Source organism: Leptodactylus fuscus, chromosome 1, assembly GCF_031893055.1.
Source record: "Leptodactylus fuscus isolate aLepFus1 chromosome 1, aLepFus1.hap2, whole genome shotgun sequence".
NCBI classification, from domain to species: Eukaryota; Metazoa; Chordata; class Amphibia; order Anura; family Leptodactylidae; genus Leptodactylus; species Leptodactylus fuscus.
This window is the reverse complement of record NC_134265.1, coordinates 69,334,231-69,360,602: the sequence shown is the minus strand read 5'-3', so window position 1 is coordinate 69,360,602 and position 26,372 is coordinate 69,334,231. Positions and strand designations below refer to the sequence as shown.

The 26,372-nt window shown below is 40.8% G+C and overlaps 1 protein-coding gene across 6 annotated transcripts in view; it reads right to left on the bottom strand.

Moving 5' to 3' along the window:
• Positions 1-26,372, bottom strand: part of PAM (peptidylglycine alpha-amidating monooxygenase) — a 174,472-nt gene that overhangs the window by 53,111 nt on the left and 94,989 nt on the right. For all 6 annotated transcript variants that reach the window (XM_075271700.1, XM_075271690.1, XM_075271716.1 and 3 more), the window contains exons 8-14: positions 21,737-21,785; positions 18,347-18,414; positions 12,726-12,806; positions 12,567-12,643; positions 11,191-11,294; positions 2,796-2,983; positions 2,631-2,702 (exon numbers count right to left, since the gene is read on the bottom strand). In XM_075271700.1, coding sequence (XP_075127801.1) covers positions 2,631-2,702; positions 2,796-2,983; positions 11,191-11,294; positions 12,567-12,643; positions 12,726-12,806; positions 18,347-18,414; positions 21,737-21,785 — 639 coding nt within the window. The remainder of the gene's footprint in view (positions 1-2,630; positions 2,703-2,795; positions 2,984-11,190; positions 11,295-12,566; positions 12,644-12,725; positions 12,807-18,346; positions 18,415-21,736; positions 21,786-26,372) is intronic.

Sequence of the window (26,372 nt, the reverse complement as noted above, 5' to 3'; positions counted from 1 at the left end):
TTCAACTAAAATCGCTTGCTTCTTACACCAACACAGCAATATCCCACTAACTTACCATCTTATACTTCACGAACTATACGGATTTCCTGTTTGTTAGTTTGGTTAGCGCATTACACTGGGCATTTTATGCCCCAAATACAGGGCAAAATTGTACACTAAATATTATTGTAATAATAAATAAATAAATAAATGTAAGGATTGAATGTTCCACAAAGGTTTTTTTTATGCTATTCACATTTTATAGAAATGCAAATTTTTTTTGTTAAAAAATGAAGATTGTCTAGGTAGTTGAAGAGGATGTAGGGCAGTTACACCACAACAAAAGGGACAAAAAGGCCCGATTGTACACTGTCAATACCCACACAAGTTGTCGAAAACCAAACACCATGACAGGTCCTCAATAGTTAACACATTTACAAACTGAACCGACTTTGGGCTTTTGACTGTGGATCAGCTGTGCAGTAGCTGAAATGTGAAGTTCCTCCTTAAAAGGGGTTGTCCAGGAATTTCAGAAGTCAGGCAAGAGTGCGAGGAAGGTGAAACATGAGAAAAATAAAAATCTGCCCCCAATGTCCAGTCCATTGGACCTTGCCTTGACCGGCAGAAGTCTTGCACAGCACATGACCGCTGAGATCAATCAGCTGCCTCAGGTGTCCACCACCGCGGTGGACCCCAAAGCACCAGGGACAGGCGAGTATGTTTATTTTGTTTATTTTTTGGGGAGTTTCACCTTCTACAGCCTCCTCCGTGACAAATTCGTAGAAAACCCCTTTAAAGGGGCTCTATCATTGGTTAAAGTCAAGAGGACTATTGAAATAAGTGGTCATTCAAGTCATGGATGAATCAGTGAACTTTATGGGTCAGAAACCCTCCAGAATGATAGACACTACTTGTAGCAGGTCTCTTCTTTAGCTTGTAGAGACTATTTCAGTCAGTAGACCCATCTATCAGAGTATATGGAAAGGGATTTCCAAAATTATTATTAAAGTTTACTACTTTTACTAAGGTGTGAATACATTGGAGGCCTCAGTCTAACCTCTTGGCACCTATTTACTAGTTTGGCCCCATTTTTCGGTTTCATGCTGTATGTGCAAGGTTTATCATGTGTTTGCGCCTATTTAGAAGACGTTTTCACAAGTCTTGTCACTTTGCTTTTTTGATGAGGAAAATGGACCTGCTTTGTCTGTAATTTTGTAATTTTTTTTTATTTTTATTAACATGCCCCTTTGATTTGCCTGTCACTGAGCCAGTTATATGTTTTAGACATGATTCACCCATGAGTTTCTAAACCCAATGGAATTTGAGATGATTGACAACTGTTTTGTTTTTTTTTTTTTGTTTTTTTTTAATGTAGATTGTGAGCCCCACATAGAGGTCACAATGTACATTTTTTTCCCCTATCAGTATGTCTTTTGGAATATGGGATGGAAATCCATGCAAACACGGGAAGAACATACAAACTCCTTGCAGATGGTTGTTTGCCCTTGGTGAGATTGGAACACCAGGACTCCAGCGCTGCAAGGCTGCAGTGCTAACCACTGAGCCACCGTGTGGCCCCCAACTCTTTTGTTTTTGTGAAGGTCATTGACATGAAGCCGGAAAGACAAATATAATATAATAGTTGTGTAATTCTAAAACTATTTTTATTATTCAAAAAACAGTGTATTAAGACATACAATTAAACCGCTAATAAATAAAGCCTACAATTATCAATTTTAAGCTAATTAATATTGGGGAAATAAAGGGAAAGGTGACATCACAGAAGCGGTCTCTGAGGCCTGGAGTCTGACCCTTTAAAGGTCCAGGAAGCCTTTGGGAAGGCAATAAGAATAAATCTTGCACAAACAAATGTATCACATAGGAATAAAAAGCAACACGTTTCTCCACAGCCTTTTTATAGACTGAGCAAATTTATTACCAGGAAAAAGCATCTTTTTTTAAAAAAATTGTAACACTATCTGGAGTTGACATCAGAATGACATCTCCCTGGAGACCAACTCTCCCAAGGCTTTGCTTCCAAAGAGAAGAGTTACCAAATTATTGTGGTATTACCATAGAAACAGCATGTCTACACTATGTGTTAAGAGACCCACGGCCTTGGTTCTGAATATAAGTTATTTTTATATATTTCTACAGAATTAAGTCATTCAACCCTTACAGTAAAAAAAATAAAAAAATATCTGCAGTATATACAGTTATTGTTCTTATACTTACCATTGTACACAAGGATATATCATAAAAAGGAAATGTGACATCATACTGGTTACATATATCAGAAGTGGTGAATGTTACCAATTAATATAAGCCATAATTTAGAGCATAAGCTGCCCCCCCTTCCCTCTCACAGCATGCCGTCTCAGAAGCTGCAGCTACATCCCCCTTCTCTTCTATTTTCTATTGTTAGATTTACTGGGGACAGATAAACTTTCCTGATATTTACAGAAATTCTGCAGACAGACAATGGAGTACTACATGTAATACTAATTAATAAGAGATGTAAGTTACAGTATGCATTAGGAGTAAAACTATCCATTCAATAAGGTTCTTAGTAAATGCTTGGACAATGCAATGTAAAATAAGACATTACAGTATCAATTACTGTTTATTAATATGGATATTGCATTACATACCCTGATCTAACACTTCTTCCTCCTCTCTCTTAGGTTGCTCCTGTATGTTTCTTGCTTCTGGTTCCTTCATATCTTACAAAGAAAAAAAAATAAGATCATTTCTTATTATACATAGTAATAAAGATTATACATAGAGATATATTCTACAAAACCAAAGATTCTTACCCTTGTGATGGCCATGTCCCATCATCACCATATCAGGGCTAACAGGCACAGGAATATTGGCTATTGCAGGGATATGTTGAAATAGTTTTGGGTCCCCTGTCCGTACACAGGTCATGTATGAACTGGCACGAGCAGCATCCATGTAATACATAATGTACAGGTTGCACATTTCATCGTTCGACGTTCCTCTATTAGAAAAGGAAAAAAAGATAAATGTCATGCAAACCAATATGACTCACCTTAGTTACTGAAATAAGGAAAATGCAATATTTTTTCTATTAGTACAAAAAAGTCAATCCAGTTCCCAAGTTACAATTTATCAGATGGATGCAAAAGAGTTTCAAGGCAGGAAAAGCTTGGTTAATAGGTCACTGCAGGCACAAGAAATCAAATCCCATGCATTTTACTCTTACGATGGCAACATATTACATGGCAATGCATCTCTTCTGCAGTGGCCACTACAGGTGAAATGCAGTAGTGCATGCTGAGTATTTTAATCGCCAACCAAGTCCATCAGAGTGAGAGCTTGTTTTTACATCAGCTCTCTGCTCTGGATCACAGAGGAGGTCCTGATATCCATTTACCTAAATGGGGCACACGAAAATACTTTGTTTTGGTGATATTGATGAGTTTATTTAAGATTTTGGAAAGGAAAAAAAACAGATCTGTATTGCACATCCCAATATTATACAATGATCTTATACTTAGCAAAATCTAAAAAAACGGAACATTAAGTTCTTAGTATCCATATAAGTCACATGGCATGGTGCTGTGCAGGGCATCTGCCATTGTTGTGGTGCTGTGACTGAGAGATGATGTAGCCCAAAACCTGGGGGCTTATACAGAGGTTGCCAAGAAGGGTCTAAGTTCACTTATACACTTTGATCTATATATATATATATATATATATATATATATACACTAAGACCCATGCAGTCCATGTGTAATTTTTTTTCTTCTCGGAAATGTAACTTGTTCAAGGACATAATGATTGAGAAGGATGACAATATTTATGGCCTATCCATAGAATAGGCCATTAATGTTAGATTGGTGGGGGTGCCAGTCTCAGCAACTACACCGATCAGCTTTTGGAATAGACCATGCAATCTCAGTCCAACTACGTAGTAGAGACAGTGCAGGGTCCTGCAACCTTGTCCGCTTCACATAAGAAGGCGTGCAGGACGCATGCAATTTGCTATATTTATCTGCAGAGCATTTTCCTACATAATAAGCAAAAGTGCATCTATGTCCAGTTACTTCTTATATTTAGAATGGGTAATGCCTGAATTTTTATACAGTGAATATTGTTAATTGGGTATATTTGTAGTTATTGCAGGCTATTAAGTGGTTAACCTCCTCCAAATCCCATTATATGCTGTAATGTATTATTAAATGATATTTCACCCACTATAAATTCTCAGCTAGCTGTAACCAACACTCCTCTCTAGCAAAGACAAAATGATTACTGTGCTAGCACTATTGTGTATTACATGAGGCATGCAGGAGAGAGCAGGCACCAAATCACCGCTGCATTTCTCATTGTTATCCTGCAAAAAAATATAGGTTTCTTTGACAAAGCACAAAGTCTGTTTTAAAATATATGTACACAAAGAATAATGTAAGAGGAAGTGTGGGGGTGGGTATTTTTTAGCGTTGAAATATATGCCAATGCTGTCTTTTCCAGTGCTGTCTGGCAGGATTCACTTATTTACCATAGCAACAGCAATGATATGAGACAGAGGCGAAAAAAAAAAAGAAAACCACACACAAGGGCTACAAAAAGGGAATTGGTTTCTTCCGTGCAATGAAAGCAAAGAGCCCCCGAGAGAGCACACGAGTCAGTCGCCAACCTATGCCCTTGCTAGTGATGCTGTGAGGATGGCTCTGCATCATCCTGTGCATGCAATACCTGTCACTTTAATTGCTTTCTCCATGCACACACAGGCAGACAAACATACTCTGCTCAGAAATTCACCCACGGTCACAGGAGACGCGCTTCCGGCACAAACATTTCAGATAACTATTTTAATGCCATTGATTTTCTGTTTCTTGCATGCAGGCAACACAATGTTTTTAAGCAAATGCCAGACTTGTGGGGGGAAAGTAACAGAACGGAAAAATTATTTTTACAGAGCCCGGAGGAGATCACAGACATGTCAGGAATCACGGATTTTGTTCTTTCTAGGCTAAAGGCTAGAAGAAGCGATTTTTGTTTGATGCTGTAATACACCAGTCATCTGGATCAACCACTAGAAGCCTCCAGTAGTCACTGACCTTTATGTCAAGTACACATGCCAGCTCCAGGGGGCATCGTGCTGGAAGACGACAAGCAGGACATATGGGGGCCATGGGGTTTGTAAAAAGTAATAGCTCTCAGAAATATTTAGATTCCTAGTTTATTATATAGGTTGTTTCTGTCTAAGCTTATTGTGGATTATTATGAGATGACAACAGAACACAACCATACGAGAATGCTTTATGACATAGGAAATGAAGACCCTATTAGGGCAAGTGGATCTCAATGCGCGGGTGTCCCCCTCTATGGGCCAGAATGGAGGGTCACTACAATAAGTAATTCCTGCTCCTGCACATTTGCTGTGACTAGAGATGAGCGAGTAGTGTTCAATCGAGTAGGTGTTCGATCGAATACTACGATACTCGAAATACTCGTACTCGATTGAACACTACTAGCTGTTCGAAGTTTAAGGTTCGATGCAGAACCAGTGTTGATTGGCAGAATGCTATACATTCTGCCAATCAACGCTGGTTCTTCTCTTACCTTTAGAAGTCTTCTCCGTGCAGCGTCCCTGCGGTGTCTTCCGGCTGGAATTCCGGATGCCTAGGCAGAGCCGACTGCGCATGCACGGGCATGCCCTCGCATGCGCAGTCGGCTCTGCTCAGGCATCGGGCCGGGCAGAGCCGATGCCTAGGCAGAGTGAATTCCAGCCGGAAGAAGACGTGGGGACACTGCGCCGGGAGAAGACTTCAAGGAGAATCCAGTCCGACCGTCACTCATGGACTTGGTAAGCATAATTTTATCGAATGTTGCCCACCCCTGAAACGAGCATTTCCCCCCATAGACTATAATGGGGTTCAAAATCCATTCGAACAGTCGAACAGTGTGCGGCTGTTCGAATCGGATTTCGAACCTCGGACATTTTAGTGTTCGCTCATCTCTAGTTGTGACATTAAATTTTAGATGGACAGCTATTTATTTAAGTGGGTGCTATGGAGTAGCCAATGGGGGGGATTAGGAGAAACTGTCTGTAGCTTCTCCTGGCATAAATAGTTCATTGTTGTGCATTACAGCGACCAGATGAGCTGATGCCAAGGTAACTGCATTTGTCAAAGGGGTTTTTACACTACAAACTAGTTGTAATGAGAAGGTCAAAGCCGTGTTTATGACTAATTGACCAATAATCCGGGTAACTGTCGTTATCCTAATTGATATGAGCTAAGGGGTAGCATCGAGGCATTGACACCAGACACAAAATGTTGGTATTAACTCCTCTCTTAGCAGTGAAGAAAGTGCACTGACACACTTTATTAAAACAACGTGGAGTTAAATAGTAGCAGAGAAATGATAAGAGAGAACAACAACGTAAATTTCATATTCATTCCTGATTGGTATAGTACATTTCAATCAAACAGAAAAAGTTTAAGCACTTCCATATATAGCCAGCTACTCCCGGTCCTGAGTGGTAACCTTGGGGAGCTGTCTTCTGGTAGCAAGCCAAGCATTTATTTTCTTGCACCCATCCTGGATGCAGGCACCATCTTATTATATAGCCTCACAGCATGTTTCTTAAGCAGCATATATACGTCTTATCAAAGATTATAATGTTTTTGCAATATGAAAGCAAACAAAAGGAATATATGTTTTTTTCTAACCTTATCAGTAATACCAACCAATCTGTGGTAATATTGCAGCCAGTGGAGGACATATGAGATTTGTGTACCTATTGCAGGTCTCCTCCATGCATGGCTTTAAAGGGGTTGTTCCATGAAAAGCATCCTATATATACTACTAGTTTATGTGGATTTAAGACTTTGCTAAATACATTGCTTTATCAAAACTGCTTTGTTAGGCCGCTATCTTAATTTATTCACTTCATTGTTTACACTCTGTTTCTATGGCCATGGAGCTTATCTGCTCAGTCCCTCAGTGACATAGCTGCCTGCTCTCAGGGGGAGGGAGGGGCTCAGTGCTCGACAGCAGCTCTGAGCTGTGTATGTCTGAAAAGTAACGGAGCTCCTCAGATAGGGGAGGGGGGAGGTGAGAGCTCCGGGATTACTGTGCTGTCTATCTTCAGCTCTTCCACTCATCAGCCGGTTTAATTGAATTTGGCTGATAAGGGCTGAGATAGGGAGTCCGATACCTCTGTATGTAATGCAAGCTGACTCAAATCCAGCTCTGCTACATCAGCTTCTACATCAGCTTCATACTGTGATAATGCATTTACAACCAATCCCTCATTAATGACTGCAAACATAGCAGATAGCAGAGCAAGTGAAACCCTGCCCACCAATGTGCCGAGAAAACCAGGAAGTGAAGAGAGCACAGAGCCTGCCAGGTTGATGAAGAAGAGTTATGGTGATACCCCTTTAACTTCTTATTAGCTAAGAGGACGGCGACAGACCATAAATACTGGCACTCACTGACAAGCTGCCCCAAGTGAAACTTAAAGAAGTCCTTTCCCTACCTCCATCAATTCAATTTTTTTGCATCCTTCAGTAGATGTGACTCTATTAACCCCAGTGCCATTGGAATTTTTTCTCTAGCACCCACTGTTCCTCAGTAATCATTTGTCTTAGCCACCAACATGTTAATTAGGCCAGCTACAGCCAGGCATGTGGTCCCTGGCTATCTGTTCCAATCCAAAACTACCTACCTGACAGTAAGGACCCTTGAATAATGTGTGCTGAAAATAACAGCACAGATTGTCCAGGAATGAAGGGAACTACAGAAAATATTCCAGCTGCATCAGAACCAGTAGAATGACACTCAATGATTCTAGGGTACAAACTGCTGAATTGGAGGAGGCCAGCAGCAGGCACCTCAGTGTCAGCCACCCAAGTTAAATTTCTAGGTGCATCTAGGCTTTCAGCTGGCACTACTTACTAAACTTAACAAGCTAGACTTTTGCCTGGTTATGCAAGAATATGGTAGAAAAGAGGGGGGGGGGGGGCATTTTATCATTAGGTATTAAGGGGCTTTCCCGGGATAAAATGCATTTTCTACACTAATCTAAAACACCCTCCCCCCGCTTACTTTCTAAATTAAATACTTTAACAAAAAATGTATATTTACCCATATTCCTTGGATGGTCATGTGATTGCCCCAGGGACATTTAACGCTTATCTGGTGACAATCCGTTTCCCAGTTTCCAAAAACGGCATGTCACCAAAGCTCCTCCACTTCATCAAACTTACCTATCTTCCTATCCAAACTTCCCTTCTGCGGGGACGGCTCCTCCTCTACTTTGACCATGCTGGCACCTTGCAATCTAACCATCACTCAATCTGTACTGCGCAAGCACCGGAAAGTCAAAGAGGAGGAGCCGTCCCTACAAAGGCGAAGTCTGGACAGGAAGATAGGTAAGTATGATGGGGTGGGGGGCTGGGCCGAGTTAGCTAGTTGGGAAGGGGAAGTAGAGGGTGGGATAGCTTGGGAGACCGGGAGGGGGTGTGAGGGAGGTAGTGTGAGTCAGCCTACAACTACCATAAGGCATTGCATTAGCTAAGACAGCAGAAAGCTACACCATGTAAAGAAATGCACCAGTAGCTCCCAGAGTAACCAAGAAATCACTCAAAACACTGCTAAAGGTATTTGAGTGCACTTATTAACCCATTAATAGCACTAACAGACCTTTTTTTTTATAAAATAATAATAATAATAATTTTGCCTGGAAAACCCCTTTAAAACAGGCGCATTTGCCATTTAATGAATAACCCCATTAGGGGATGTCACAGCCACAATAATTTCACACAATGCATTTTAGAAACAAATACAGTTAGGGAGCGGGAGAAATAATTGTTGGAATGCTATTTCACTTTAGATAATAAACTAACATGTAAAAGAAGAAAAAAAACAAGTAATAGCCCTGTACAACTGTCCATGGAAAATACATAATGACAGGTAAGCCAAGCAAGTAAATGTAGCTGCACTATTGTGAAATCTGCAGAGTATCTTAATAGAAAATTCTCCAATGGCTGTGACAACTGGCTATGCTTTCTGCCTCAGTCTTTGTCTGGTGCTATGCATATGCTGGGCATATGGTAAAATCAGGCAAATCTGGATTTTGTTCTATTACATACATCTAAACATTTCAACAATAGATCCGTAATGAACTGACATGTGTTTCTCTCTTGACCATTTCCTTATTAACCAAAACACAATTTTATGCAAAGTGAAATCCATATGGGAATAAAATCAAAGACATTCCAGGCGGATCCGATTTAATCCTCCTGACGTCATCTAGCAATGTTCTCCAGTCATGTTTAGAACAACAGGCATGAATAAAACCCTCATGATGTAAGTCTACATTTTTGGGCTACGGAAAAAATGTACTATTCTTTCAGCAATTTATAAAATAAGCGACTGCAGAGGTGTTCGGTAGCCATTCGTATATCAAAACTATTCTGAAATTACATCAATCGACTTTATGAATGAATCCCTGCTGGTGTGAAGAAGGCCAGAAGTAGCTCTCTGAAGGTGTTCACTAGGAGAAATTTGGAGCTGATCAATGGCAGGCTGTGACGGACGCTTCTTTACTCATCACATAGAAAAAAGAAGAGTTCTGCTTGATCTTGCCACAGATTTCCGTGACTGATACAGCTGTGGAACCTACGGTGCGAGGCTCAGGCTGAATAATCCCATTGTTTCTGTAGCTAATCATCGAGCTTTCTTTCTACTTACATCATTCTCAAGACTACTATAGGTTCCAGAGGAAGAACCTACATTATGGCATATCCTATAGACACAGTTATCAAAGGAAGTCTGTCCACTCATACCCTGACCAAATCAGGAGAATTGAAGAATTTTGAGGAATTTTGCCTTTCTGAATGGAACGTTGAGTGTGCAGTGGTCAGGCAGCAAGCACACTGCTCCATTTATTTAGACTGAAGTGTCAGAGATAGATGAAATATAGCACTACACTATCTGTGGCATTCCCATTAAAACTAATTCAGTGATGGCTGCACTACATGAACACCGCTCCATTCATAATGGGTGACAAAAATCCTCCATCCTCCTGATGGGTTGTGGCCTGAGTGGTTACATCCCCGCTGAACTCCTATCCAAAAAAAGAAAGTTCATTACAATTGGCTTACATAAATACATACAGCGATCAGCCGACAAACAAGCAAACAGCAGCTGATGCATAGATAAAAATCACTGTTTGCGGGAATCACCTTGTGTATACAAGAAATATGCAACTGACAGCTGCAAACTGTACAAAGATCAATGATCACGTCTGCCAATTTGGATTTCAATGTTGGAGGAATTTTGAATTTACAGAATTTTTGCCTTTTATAAAGTGCAAAAAAATGAATAGCAAGTGTCTATGTCTGCCCAGCGCCAAGGACACAGAATGAAACCGGCTGCTTACAGTCCAAATTCCCATAGGATACTTATGTTATGAAGTTATGAAGTTGGAAGAGCATCTGAACCTCTCATTTTCCTCAAGTTAAAGGGATTCCATCATTAGAATCCTGTTTTAAGCTAAACCAGTAAAAACGGCTATTCTTCCCCTACCTTTAGATGTCTTCTCCGTGCCGCTGTTCTTTCCATATCCCGGTTTTTGTCCATATGCTAAGTAGCTTTCTCACAGCACTGGGAGTGTCCCCTGTGCTGCAAAAAACTCTCCAGCGCCGCCTTCTTCTTGTTCGCAGCCTCCGCCTCTTCTTTCCTGTTGGGCCACAGTAAAATGGCCGACTGTGCACACTGGGCTTGTCCGTCGGCCTCTCCCGTTTGGCACAGGAAAATCGCGACAGACATGCGCAATCAGCGCTTTTTGAAGAAGACGTGACGGGACAAGGAAGAAGAGGCAATGGAGCCGAACAAGAATAAGGCGGTGCTGGATAGTCTTTCTCAAAGCACAGGGGACGCCCCCAGTGCTTTTTGAGCGCTGGGGACCACCCCCAGTGCTGCGAGAAAACTAGTTAACATATGTACAAAAACCGGGATATCTAAGGAATGGAGAAAACATCTAAAGGTAGGGGAAGAATAGCCTTTCTTATGGCTATTCGGACGTGGGTTTAGCTTAAAACAGAATTCTAATGATAGAATCCCTTTAATTTGCAATTGACAGTGTGCAGGGCAGTGACTATTTCACGATCGCATATTAGAATAAATATTGAAAATGTTTGAGCTTATATCAGAACGAACACTTACCCGATAAAAGTATTGGATGTCCTGCCTTGGCCAGTGAAAAGACATCTAGCTGCTAGAATATCTCCAGGGCGAACGTCAAGAGGTTCTTCTACTGGGTAAAATGCCTAAAGCAAAAAGAAAAATTATAATTCTTGAACTGGTTTTCCATGCTGTCAATATTGGATTGGTGGGAGTCTGGCACTCAACATCACCACCGATCAGCTGTTCCCAGCAGCTGATACACAGAGAATACAGCAGGAAGTAAAATGCCTAGATCTCCACTGATCAGGAGAATGTGGTTCCTTACACCAGTGCTTCTCAACTTGCGGACCTGAACCAATGGGGGTATGCCACATTATTCCCACGGGTACACGTATCACTTCTTTGGGGGTACTTGGTTGGGACATTTTCTCCCTAGGGGGTACATTGCTTGAAAAGATTGAGAAACACTGACTAAGGGTCCATTCCCATGGAGTAAAATGGTGAGAAATTTGGTGTGGAATTTCAGTGCTGAAAAAAAAGTCTCCCATTGAAGTCAATGGGAGGCTTTTTTTTTTCAGTGCTGAAATTCCACAACAAATTCCTCACCATTTTCCTCTGTGTGGATGAACCCTTAGGGCCCGTTCACACGGGCACAGAGGGGGCAGATTATGACGTGTAATCCACGTCATAATCCGTCCCCTCACAATGGTGGTCTATGTAGACCGCTAGGCTACTTTTTTCCATGAGGGGGCTGCCCTTCCTACAGGCGGATTCAGTCGGGTTTTGACCGGAGAGTGACACGGCTCCCCGCGTCACTCTCAGTGCCAAAACCTGCTATACCGCCCCCTGTATGAACTTAGCCTTATACGGCCCCGTCCAGGATCTTATGAGCAATAGTAAAGCAGGCTGTATAAGCATGAGTAAAAATCTAAAGGTGTCCAAAATAAAGACCGATAGAATGAAGGTGATTGTTGAAAAGCCATTGAACAAACAATTATCTTGTATACGCAACAATGCCCCCAACCACCTTTTAGGTCATATTGTTCATTACAGTCATTCACACTGGTCATACATTTTCAATGTCACTGAGAGAAGAATAAACAATATCTCTGGGAAGATTCTTCCAAGGACTGAAGAACAAGAGATCTTTCATTCGACTATAGGGAAAAAATCTCAAACACAGCTGACTTCTTTACAGCCCTTAGTGTATTGGGTAAAATGACAATAATGACAACAACAATATATTTAAGGCGCTTTTCTTGCCATATAGGCCTTCGTCGACAATACCCGCAAGCGTCAAATGCTTGTATGGGGATTGTTTGTTGGTAAATTTTACCCAACAAATGTTAGTTTTGGTTGAAATTGTTAATTTTCATCCACTTTAATTTAATGCCTAAGTTTATTGGATAACATACCTGTGGTAGTTGTGGACTCTGTCTCCCGATTAAAGACCACTTTCCATTCCTGATTCTGAAGCCACTTACAACTTGACCTAGAAATTCAACATCATAAATGTATATAGCGTGCATAAAGTCACCAGGTTACTGTGAATTTCTAGGCTGAGGAAGACCTACCTAGCTGATGTGTATGGACTCTGTAGGCAAACGGATGCATGGTTGGTTTTTCATATGCACAGGCAATATCTGAATTCACAGCTAAAACAAAAATAAGCAAATGTCAATGCATCGTAAATATAGATTTGACTGTATTTCATTCCAAAAACCTATTCTTAGCATTTCAGAGCAGTAATACATGTCTCTGTCTAGGGCCAAGCTCTTGAATGTATCAATAAATTATTCATATGATAATGCATCCCCTACTGTGCATTATAAGGTAATAAAATGGTCTAAAAAGTCATAAGGGGCTTGAAACTACATTAAGACAAAAGGCTACAAGCTACCATTACATATAGCATAGTGTTCGGCTTAATGTATATAACATCAGCAATAAATTTGTAACAATAAAAAAGCCTCTGTTTTCAGCCGGATTAATAGCAGCATCTACCTACGTACTGAACTTTCATTTTCCCACATCCTTAGCAACCTGATATAATGTAATATAATACGCCAATAAGATTTAAGCCAATATTCTGACATTTCAAAAAATAGAACTAGCTTCTGATGTAAAAATATATTTTGCATTTTACAGGCAAATGGCTCAACACCTGAAATTGAAAGACACGCTATGACTCACTACCCGGCTCTGTAACCTGATAATAGGTTCTCCGCTTTCCATTTTCAAAGTCAAGGACATAAGAATTTGGAAACAATGTATAAAGACAGGAAATCCTTTCAGTGTAAGAATGTATGGCGACCACCTCCAAAAGGCTTCAATTATTACAGAGATGGAAAAATCACATGTTTTGCCATGTCATATAAAATGAGTATGTTCTAATTGCATATACTGCATGGATGGATTATACAGTAGTGTTACCACCAGGTGCTGGTGCCCATAATTCTTGCTCAGCTAACACAATACAAGATTACAAGGGTTGTCTGCTTTACACAATGCCGTTTTGTTAAAAAAGACCCCTCAGTTATGAGCTGATCACAGGTTGTGCTGCTCCTGGGTTGTCGTCTGCTGTAATCTATGGGGGTAATATAGCCGAAAGTATTTAAAGGGGTTTTACGGCAGGGAAAAACTATTTTCAAGAAATGTATTTAAAAACAAAAAAGAAAGAAATGCTGACCTCACTGATCCCCTGCTTCTCCCATTCTAACAGTTACCAGGTCTCTGCTGGTTTCTATTTCCTGTTCCCGTTTTTGCACACAGGAAATGCCTGCTTCAGCAATCACGGCATAGGCGGGTCACTGCTGCATCCAATGATTGGCTGAGTGGGCATTTCCTGTTTATCAAGAAGGAGGCAAGAAATAAAGAATGGAGACCAGTGGAAAAGGAGCAATGGGGCATCGGTGAGGTAAGCAAGGTCTCAGTGCCTTGTTATCTGTGGATGTAAATCCAGAAATAACTGTGCAATGTAGAAGAAGCAGACTGTTTATCTCGGGTGTATGCTGTTGGCCGGAGTTGTAGATCGCACAGACTAAGCCAACCAACTTGTTGCTAAAACCAAGAAGTGGAGGAGAGAGGAAACTGAAGAAAAGGTTAAACCTTGACGTGGAAAAAAACCTTTTGGGCTGAGGCCCCAAGTTGCAGAAAAGCAGTTTTTTTGCTGTATTTTTTTTTTTTTTTTTTTTTAGCCAAAGCCAGATGTAGATTGAGCAGAAGGAAGGAGTATAAAAGTACTTTCTATATATTTCCCATCCTTTTATAGCCACTCTTGGCTTTGGCTTAAAAAAAAAAAAAAAAACACTGAGAAATCTGCAACGTGAGGCTTCAGCCTTAAGCAATGGGACACTTTTTAAAAACAGTTCCCAAAATGACTTACATTTCTAGTCACAATAAACTGTATAGCTGCTCATACTGCAGCACATCAGATTGTTAGATGGTCCTCAGTGGACAATATGTGGCCTATGTAAACAGTGATAAGCTCCTGTATGGTACCAGCATCTACAGGAAGCAAGATGGCAGTAGTCAAATTATTCACCCCAATGACTGCAATCTTGGCTGATTCTAGAAATATTTGTGAACTATTTTTAAGAAGTGGATAACCATTAAAAAGGAAATTTCACCACCTCCAGGTATTAACATAAATGAATAGCATCACTGATTCCGACAAAGATGGAATTTTTTCTCTAGCCCCCACAGGTCCACAGTAGTCAATGCTGTTAGTTTTGGTGCTTCTTATGCTATTTAGGCTCTGTACTGTCAGGAGGGTGGAGTCAGGCAGGAGCAGACAAGGGATGTGGTTCTGAGCTCTGACACTGGCTGCCTCTGATTGGAGCTCTCAAACACACTCCTACCTGACACCTCTCTTTTGACATTACACAGCTTAAATATCACATCAGGGATCAAAACTATCTGTGTTTTCTGCTCAGGAATAGTGAGGGCTAGAGAGAAAATTCCAATTGTGCTTGAATCAGTAGAACTTGAATTGATAGAGGTGGCGAAAGGTCCTCTTTAAGATATTCATAAGTATGAAGTGTAAGAAGATGACAAGCAGAGTGCTGGAATCACGCTATATCTCCCGCAGGTTTTTAACTTATGTGTGGTCCAGGGCAGGTCTTGAGAAGGCCTCAGCTCCAGGTGTGAGTTCTTGGCTCATTACCGGGCCAGAGAAAGGCTGCAGATTCTGTAATCCAGTGCAGATCCAGGAAATGAAAGGAGGTGTATGGGTCTGTCCTGTAACCCTGAGTCCGGTGAGACAAAGTTGGGCTTGCTTTGTTCGTGTGGCTGGTAGTAAGCCACATGTATAGTTAGGTTAGCATCTCTGTATTGTCGCTCAGATGAGCAGGATTTTATTTTGTTTTTGCCTGAAATTACGGCTGTATTTTTTTTTGTTCAGTTTGTGCCTGACATGAAGATTTATTTTCCAGTTTTTTTTTCTCATTAAACCTGTTTGCTGCATATTATGTTTCGCTGTTTTTGACTGATTGGGTCCGCATCACTGCTGCTACCGAGCTACCTACCCCACAGAAGATATGTCAAGAACACCTCCTAGACCTTGTCATTATCTCTAAAATGTTGTATCTTACCATAAACTGAGGATATGCTTTACTCAGAATCTTTGACTGCAACCAATAATTCTGATAGCTGTAAGAGCTGACCAACACTTCAAACATAAACATATCCGTGCTAGATCTGGCCTCAGCGACAGATGTAAAGTAGTAGGTCAGACTGATTAGTAACATGCATCATACTGCACGGACTTTGTATAATTTCTAGTCCAAAACCTAATGACACAAGTTGCATGCAAAACATCAAAATCGTGGTGGAGCACATTCCAAACGCAATTCTCTTTCATCTGATGATCGTGGAAAAAATTTGGAATTGCAGCCTAAAATTATAGTCCATGGAGTTCAAATCAAAAAAGCCTGGTTATTTATTAAGAGAGGGCTGGTAGACCCAATTAAAGCAAGCTTGTCTTTGAAGCAGAACGGAGATGTTGAAATATATTTATGTGATGAAAACGCGTATTCCTTTCATGTAGTTAACCTCATTTAAATGATCAAAAATGGGATACTAATAATAAGTGTCAGCAAGCACATACTTAACATTTCTAGAAAAAATAAACTCACATTTGGGTGCAAGTAATGGAGTCATAAAACAGGAATGTATTAAAAGGGGGCGAAGAAATGAGGGATGTGCGTAACAAAAAAAAAAAAGTCTTCTGTTTCAGAAAACATAAATCAAATTCCTATTTCTTACGTAAAGCCTCTGAACACCTTACACAGTGTAAACATACCGCACTTCCTATCCAGAGGCCTACTGTAACGGAGCGATTTACCATCATCTTACATGACAGAAGTAATTCAAGGCGGCCAGCTACCAATTACCGGCAAGTAACCTGTGATGTTTCTAGGCCATTCTTAGCTCCAGGCACGGAGGAGAGCAGACAATTGTCTCCCTAAGGACAAGGCTTACTACAATGAATTTCTGTAAACTGATGGGAAGACCCTTCCTTTTGGCACCATAAAAAACGAAGAAAACAAACAACAGCGTCAGCTTTATCAATGCCAAGAAAGGTAGTTTACAATACAAGGACTGTAACACTCAAAATCTGTTTTTCAGACAACCAAAAGTGAACTTGCTTATTGATATTTGCAGCAAGCCTATTTCTAAAACTAGATTTTTGGAATGAGAATGGGGCCTCTCCATTACTCTGCAAATTCATTCCCATTTTTCGCACTAACTTTATTCTGCCTATATTATATAAATTGCGGCAAATGTCTGGGAAATATCACACGCTCCCATTCGAGAGAGTGGCTGCATTAACAGAGGTACTTTACAGAAGTGGTGTATTTGCAATTCCATTAAACAGATGTGTCCACATAGAACTTGCAGCAAGTTTTGTTAAGGACTCCAACTTCTTACCAAATCCAATACAGTATTGTAACATACTAACAAAACCCTCCAGCAGGCTGGTGCCACTTGGTGGACTCAAATAAGCAAATACATCTCCTGATGGAGTATCACAAAATCGTGTTTTTACAGCTGGTTATTTTCTGCCTCAGATCACTGGATATTTTGAAGGAACAGGAACAGCTAAGTACAGTAAGTAGTCAAGTGATATAGTATACACAATGAAAAATAATACTTCTAACACATATTACATTTTGTGAAGCAACAATTGACAATTCCCGATTAAGAGATCTTTATTTTGAACAAGAAACATTTGTTCATTTAAAGAAGCTCTTATGACAAGATGCATTTATAGAAATTAAGGTATACTGTTCAGATAGGTAGCTTCTCTACATGGACTTTTCATAGACATAGAGATGGCAGTTTTCTACTGAAGTTTATTACGTCCCTTGCTGGCTCCCCCATAGCTATGAGCAATGAAGGCTTGGATTTAATCACTATCAATAGCATTAATGGGGTTTTGGTTTTTCCAGATTGATTTCAAGAGGACCACAGTCTCACTCTGCTCAGCTCCTTGCAGTCAAATGATTCATGATGACCTGATAAGAATCAGAGGGCCTGTTCATTCTACCCCTCTGCCCAGGAGGGGAACAAGTTTGCATCTACTGGAAACCCTTCTCCCCGATTCACCTATGCATGGACTACAATTCATTAGGGAAGCCCCACTCCATGCCTGATGATGTCATTTCCCGAAAAGTTGCACTGGAAATTCTATGTATAAACAGTAGTATTATAGTATAGGACCAAAGCTTTTCTATGGGTGCTGTTTTTCCAAATATACAAATACAGCAGTGCATGTGTGCTCTCGAAAGGAAATCCACTTATCCTTCCATCTATAACTCCAGATTCCTACATTCTGTAATACTGGTAAAGTAATATCTCAGTAATACTACACAACTTTACCTACAATTTGGAAGAAAATGTGACCCACAAACCATTGAACCAAGTTCCTACCCTGGACCCGATCCCATCACTCTCCTGAGACAACAGATGTAAAAATAAACTATAAATATTCCTTTCAAAGGAAAAGAGGGTTTTGCGTAGATTTAATAGAAAAAAATGAGGATGGTAATACAAACATGGAAGTGTTAAATGTCTCCCACAAATCAATGAGTTTATTTAGCTCTTAAATGAAGCGAGTAGACGGTGACATCCATCTCCACTGTCATTGTATTATCAGGCTTTAAATATATACACATTTACAAGAAATACTTACCCTTTTCACCCGGTGGGATTACAGTGTCCATAGACATCAAGAGATAAATGCCAGCAATCAGCGGCTGCCTGGGCGTAATAAAAAAAGAGACACGCTTTCATAAAACGCCAGTCAAAAGGAAATAAATACAAGCGATGAATAGGAATTTTCATTGCGTACTTTTAATATCACATAGTAAACAATAGTGCCAGATAAAAATGAACTATTATCTTATGTAAAGTATATTTCTTGCAGAGATGTGCCTCGGGTTTCTGTTTAAAAACTTCCATTTTTTTCATTTATAGGGGTTTGGCAAGAATAACACAGTCTGCAGCGCTATTCGCACCACAGAAAATACTGTAACACAGACGGAAGCCTGACAGATCCCATTATAAGATAAAGGGAAACTAAGATCCAAACCAATAATAATGCCATGTATGGACCTCTAATAGTAGCAGAAACATACCATTGTGGCTGCAAACCAATGCAGAGAAAATCATATTTTATGGATATGCAAATTAGCCTGAAAGTGCACCAGGGGCGGGGCATGATTTGTCAGATTCACCTATAGACAGTTGACAGTCCTCTGGAATCTATAAGGAGATGATTATCTCTGCATAAGGACCATATAATATGGATGGCTTAGCTTTGGCTTCCTCTAAAGTGGTTCCTTATGTGTGTTCAATGTAGAGAAACTACTATATATTGGGAGTTTTAGTGGGGACAAGGACTGATGAAAATGGTGACAATCTCTGTATGTATGGAGACCATGGCTGTGGCTTAAAGTGACTATACACACTAGATAGAAGTAGGCTAATGGTTTAACAACCGTTGAATGAACAATCTAGTCAAAGATTGCTTTGTAGATACAGCCATAGTGGATGTTATAGTCCTTCTTTTTGGCCAATAATGGTCAGAAAGGTCATTTATGGACAAAAGACCAGTCATAAGGATAAAGAATAATTCATGAGAATAAAAGATCTTTTGATTGACTATGTGACAAAAAATTCAAAAACAGCCATTTTTTATCATTGGGAAAATACACTCACCGGCCACTTTATTAGGTACACCTGTCCAACTGTTCGTTAACACTTAATTTCTAATCAGCCAATCACATGGCAGCAACTCAGTGCATTTAGGCATGTGGACATGGTCTAGACAAGCTCCTGCAGTTCAAACCGAGCATCAGTATGGGGAAGAAAGGTGATTTGAGTGCCTTTGAACGTGGCATGGTTGTTGGTGCCAGAAGGGCTGGTCTGAGTATTTCAGAAACTGCTGATCTACTGGGATTTTCACGCACAACCATCTCTAGGGTTTACAGAGAATGGTCCGAAAAAGAAAAAACATCCAGTGAGCGGCAGTTCTGTGGGCGGAAATGCGTTGTTGATGCCAGAGGTCAGAGGAGAATGGCCAGACTGGTTCGAGCTGATAGAAAGGCAACAGTGACTCAAATAGCCACCCGTTACAACCAAGGTAGCCAGAAGAGCATCTCTGAACGCACAGTACGTCGAACTTTGAGGCAGATGGGCTACAGCAGCAGAAGACCACACCGGGTACCACTCCTTTCAGCTAAGAACAGGAAACTGAGGCTACAATTTGCACAAGCTCATCGAAATTGGACAATTGAAGTTTGGAAAAACGTTGCCTGCTCTGAAGAGTCTCGATTTCTGCTGCGACATTCGGATGGTAGGGTCAGAATTTGGCGTCAACAACATGAAAGAATGGATCCATCCTGCCTTGTGTATCAACGGTTCAGGCTGGTGGTGGTGGTGTCATGGTGTGGGGAATATTTTCTTGGCACTCTTTGGGCCCCTTGGTACCAATTGAGCATCGTTGCAACGCCAAAGCCTACCTGAGTACCGTATTTTCCGGACTATAAGGCGCACATAAAAACCTACGATTTCCTCAGAAATCGTAAGTGCGGCTTATAGTCCGGTGCGGCTTATATATGGATGGAAGCGGCGGCAAAGACTGCGTGCCGCTTCCATACATACATAAAAGGCACCGTAAGGGTGCATTCACACTATGGAACGCCGGCGTGTATCACAGCCGTACACGCCGGCGTTACAGCAGGGCTGCCGGACACTTCCTATTCATTTCTATGGGAGCCGGCATGCGAGCGTTCCCCATAGAAATGAATGGACAGACACTTCCCATTCATTTCTATGGGAGCCGGCATGCGAGCGCTCCCTATAGAAATGAATGGAAAAAAGCAGTCCATTCATTTCTATGGGGAGCGCTCGCATGCCGGCTCCCATAGAAATGAATGGGAAGTGTCCGGCAGCCCTGCTGTCACGCCGGCCTGAAACAGAACGTGAAACTTACCCAGCGGTGCAGGGCGGGCGGGCGGGCATTCAGGCCTCCTCTTCCTCCGATGTTCCGTCCTTCTCCTCCGGCGCTCGCTGATAATGGCCGGGGCGCATGCGCAATATCATAATGCTTCTACTACGGCTACTGCGCATGTGCCCTGGCCATTATCAGCTTGCGAGCGCCGGAGGAGGACGGAACATCGGAGGAAGAGGAGGCCTGAATGCCCGCCCACCCTGCACCGCTCGGTAAGTTTCACATTCTGTTTCAGGCTTTTATTTTAAAACGGGGGGGCTCTATCAGCATGATTTTGCTGATAGAGCCCCTCCTCGCCTGCCGAGCGCTTCCAATAGAAGCGGCTGGCACGCGGGGGGTTAAGCGGCCGCTGGCAAAGTCTGCCTGCGGGCGCTTTCAATAACATATAATGCGCACCGGACTGCGGCTTATAGTCCGGTGCGCCTTATATATGAACAGAGACGGACTATAAGGCGCTCATGGGCAATGCGGCTTATAGTCCAGTGCGCCTTATAGTCCGTAAAATACGGTATTTTTGCTGACCATGTCCATCCCTTTATGACCACAATGTACCCAACATCTGATGGCTACTTTCAGCAGGATAATGCAATGCCATGTCATAAAGCTGGAATCATCTCAGACTGGTTTCTTGAACATGACAATGAGTTCACTGTACTCCAATGGCCTCCACAGTCACCAGATCTCAATCCAATAGAGCATCTTTGGGATGTGGTGGAACGGGAGATTCGCATCATGGATGTGCAGCCGACAAATCTGCGGCAACTGTATGATGCCATCATGTCAATATGGACCAAAATCTCTGAGGAATGCTTCCAGCACCTTGTTGAATCTATGCCACAAAGAATTGAGGCAGTTCTGAAGGCAAAAGGGGTCCAACCCGTTACTAGCATGGTGTACCTAATAAAGTGGCCGGTGAGTGTATACAACCATCATTTATTACGGTTGAGAGTGTCCATTTTCATTGACTTTAGTGTGGATTTGTACTTTCATTCCTAGTTACAGTAGAATAAAAGCAGATCTAGAGCACAATCTTAATCATAATGAAAATAATACTAGTAAAAGAATTACCTTTCAGGTGTGATTTGTACCGTCACTCCAGTACAGTCTTTATGTTTATCTGCAAAAAAAAACAACAAAAACCTGTAGTAAGTGACTGCACTCTCTACCGATATCGAACATACATGCCTATCATTGGTGAAAAGTCATTTTTAACTAAGAACATACTTGCATAGCCTTTAGACAGGCTATTCCACACTTACCTTTTGTATGTAAATCGCCTCAGTGGTTTTTGAATGAGAATGTTTTTATTCATATGCTAATTAGCCTCTTGGTGCACCCTGGAAGTCTCATCGTGCACCCTCTGCCTATTCTTTCCTATGTAGCTTGTGCTGCTGCTGCTGACTTCCTGCTTCCTCTTTTGCACACACAGATAGGAGATAATAGCAGAGACGAGTGCTGCTGGGAACTTCCTGTGCTGGCTGGATGCTAATTAGCATATGAATAAAACCAGACTCATTCAAATACCACTGAGGCAATTTACATACTAAAGGTAGGTGTGGAATAGCGTTTCTAAAGGCTATACATGTATGTGCTTAGTTAAAATGACTTTTCCCAATGATAGAGCCCCTTTAAGAGTCCATAGTATTAGCCATTACTCGAACATAGGAAAGCTGCCAGTTCAGAGCCATATAGGTCACAATGTATATCATAAAAAAAACATCATCCTAATAAATTGCACTCTGACATATCAGTACAGAAGAGACGTCTTACCTCTGGAGGGGTCCTTATTGGAAATGGAGTCTCTCTATCCGAAATAAGATCTTTTTGTTATATTAACTGAAAGGGACGTAGTTTACCCCCACAAACTGCTGTAATGGCTGGAAGGGTGGAAAGGCACGGATTCCTAGATGTCATTTTCATCTTAGTACTCAAGGACACTTAAGGGGGTGTGTGCTGACGTGCTTAGGAGTCCACTCCGTGACACGGCACAGCATAGGAGTCCCAGATATGTATCAGTATACCACACAAAGAGCCTTTGTAGGCTGACCATAGAGAAAGGCCAGCCAGTACAGAGATAAACATGACATATTCAGAATCAGCATCTTTTCACCTATTCAGTTATTGTTTTTTTTTTTTCTTTTATAACCTTGAACACTTGCATGTCTCTTACTTGTGTCCTTCTACAGGCTGTGGACTGTTATGCCTTATTGTAGTACAACTTTTTCTTTTATTTTAATAAAATTATTTAAAAAATTCCATTTCGCCATTTCTTAGTCTCACTTAAAGGGTTTTCCAAGGGCCTTTCTGGTGATTTTGATAACAGTTATTGCTCCATCTGCAGCCAAATACAAGAACCTCAACAAATCCCATTAAAGTCAATGGAGTCTTTCAGGATTTGCTCCATTTGAAAGAAGATCGAGCAGATTTTTTATGGCTCCGTTATAAATAAGAACATAATACCAGGGTTAAAAGAGCCATAATTGTATATGCTTCTAGGAAAGCTGAGTGACAGTCAAAAGGGCCACCATTACTACTGTCTAAATACGCAGTAAAGGTGCATTCACACAAAGTAACGTGCCGCGTGATGTGGCACGTATACGCCGTGTGAGACTTTGAGCAGCGTATACGCTCCCATTGATTTCAATGGGAGCCTGGATCGTATATGCCGCGTTATTTTGCAAAATAAAGCGGCGTATACGATCCAGGCTCCCATTGAAATCAATGGGAGCTTTTACGGCGCTCAAAGTCTCACACCCCGTATACGTGAAACATCACGCGGCACGTTACTCCGTGTGAATGGACCCTAATACTTCTCCAGTTTTTCCAAGAAATGAAATGGATTGTTTTTTTCTGGACTCAAGCTACATTATTTTGAGAAATGTAACATAATCATATCACAGAAATATCAAGCTACACAAACACACGAAATAAAAGTAATCCAAAACCATAGATTTTGTCAGGATCATCCCACAGTATAATGTGTATAGCAGCCTCGCACAGACTGTTCCCTGACAGCAAATGTTGGAAAAATGACATATTTAGCTTCTAATAACAAGTAGTATCACAGAACTGTAGCTGCCATGCAATAATTCATTGTTTCCTAGACGCTGAAAAGCATAATATTACAAAATTTACATGTCAAAGCACCATAATTATATATGTATTGTAAAACCATATAGACAAAAATTAAAAGATATTACTTCCTGGTGACAATTCAGTTCAGGAATTGCCGCCCACACCTCTCCTACACAAAGTAAATCTTCGTATGAATTAGCTCTAAGCACAGTCAATGTGCAGCAGACAAGATTCATAATTCCGTTCTTAAAGGGGCTTTCCAGGCAAAATGTATTTTATTTATTTATTTTTTTAAAGAAGGTCTACCCCACCTAGTTATCCCTTAATATGTTCCCCCACACATCAAACAGCAAATGTGTAGCTTCCTTGGTCCTCCAGAAACTGCCTACTGTTTACATGACTCACTTCCGACCATGTCAATGACTCTCTCAGTACCCATTTCTCCAAGATTCCTGGAGCTGGCTGAGATGACAGCAAGGAACACCCTTTAGAACTGCTTACAACCTCCCATTCTCTCCCACTACACCTCGCCTTAGTGAACAGCATATATTCCCCCCAACCAGTTCACATGCCTATAGTGCTCCTCTGATACCGATTGGCCCCGTCTCAGCAATGTGACCGTTCTCTGCTGTAGCAAGAAGTAAGGCTAGAACAGTGAGAAGAGAGCAACATATTGCTGGAACTGGAGAGATTCACTCCAGATTGTAGCCCTATTGACTGCAGTGACCAAAGGCAGTAAATGTCAATGTAAAAGACTACATATGGGCTGTTAGGCAAAAATAAAATGTGGTCATGCAAAACCCCTTTAGGAGTTTCTAACCCATACACTACAATTGACGCAAGATGGTGACATATGGAGAGGCAATTTTGACGATTACAGCCCCGGGCAGTCATGAAGAAATGCTGTCACTAATAGTACAAGCTGTTCATTCCATTTTTTAAGTGGATTGACTTATGTAATGTTGAAGGACAAGAGACATCAGTAACTTTGTGCAATATAAAGACATCTTAGCTTTAGGCTTACACTCAGTGACCAAGCCTAGTAATTATCAGAATCAGCTTGTTCTGCATTTATTACATTAAAGGGGTTTTCCACTTTCGAATATTGATAGCCTGTCAATAGCCAGGACCCCTGCAGATCAGCTGTCCCAGGATGGCGCCGCTAACTGTAATGTTTCCATGCTGGAAGACGCGCTGTACAATTTGTTGCTATACTGTGTACAGTGAGTAAGTAGCATGGCTACTGGCATGTAAAGATTACCTGCACCCTCATTGTCCCACAACAGATGATTTGTGGAATTCCCAGGAGTCAGGCCCATGAAGCTCTAAAATCAATGACCTGTGGTAGACCATCAATATTAGAAAGTAGATAACCGCTTTAATTCCTCCACCCCTTATTCCTCCAATTCACACTTAGGTTTGTTGGTGCAGATTTTAAGCCAAAACCAGATCAAAGATCAGAACCTATACAGGACGGATGGTACTTCTGGCTTTACAATCTACTAAATGTACGTCCTTACCCTCACAAAAGCTAACCAGCCACTAATTGTTAAAACTAACATCTTAGCAAAACATATTATTTGTCTGTTTTTCACAGTATGAGACAGGAGAATTTTTGTATATTTTTAACATTCAGTGTTTTTTATAATAGGCAGTCACAATGGACAGAAGTTCCTCCTCATATCTTCACATTCACTGTATACGCAGTCTACCATAAATTTAGCTATTTTCACTCTATTTAACAATCTACTTCCCAGATACAATGTAGATTAAAGCGAATAAGAGACATTACCTTGCAATTGTTTATATACTTAATCTGAAATGCCAGATTACAATGTAATTTCAGGCTAGATCACAGTAAATGCTATCAGCGTCCAGAAAATATCCAATTGCTAATACCAGGATATATCCATTTAATACTGTAACAATAGACTTTTCTACTTTTGAACAGGATCATTTCCACGTCTGACCTTTCGGCTTTCAGAAATTGTATCGGCAAAAACAATAAAATAAAAATTTTTTTAAAAAATGAGACCCACTATTGCAAATTAATGGAAAGGCTTTACATTAGCCGCTTTCATATTGATCTCCCGTTCTTGGAGTGTGCGGCATAAATCAGCAAACCATTTCCAATTACAGAGTTCAAGTGGTCATTGACATGCCTTAATATAATGTTAACAATATTCTAGCCATCGTGGACTTTATCAAAGAGCTTTAAGTGTCACATTAAAGAGACAAAACTATTACTTTGCAAGCTATTGAAAAGAAAGATATACAATAGTTATCAGGTATAGAAGATGGCAGAAGATAAAATAGTATTTACTATATATATGTACGATTGTTTCTATAAAACCAAAGTTACCATTTACCACCAGTTAGGAGCACTTTACTATGGTTCATTATAGAACAGGATAATGTGTCCCGGTAGGTACCCCAGCATCGGGGAACATATCGGAAAAGTTGACAGTGCACTGAATTCAGCGCTTTGTTGGTTTTCTAGCAGTATAAAATACCGCATATAGATGAGGGTGTGGAAGGTCTTCTTTAAAGGAACATAACACAGAAGATGCACAAAACATATCTCAGCACTTTCTCACTTCATCTCCTCATTTCTCTTAGTCCTATTTTA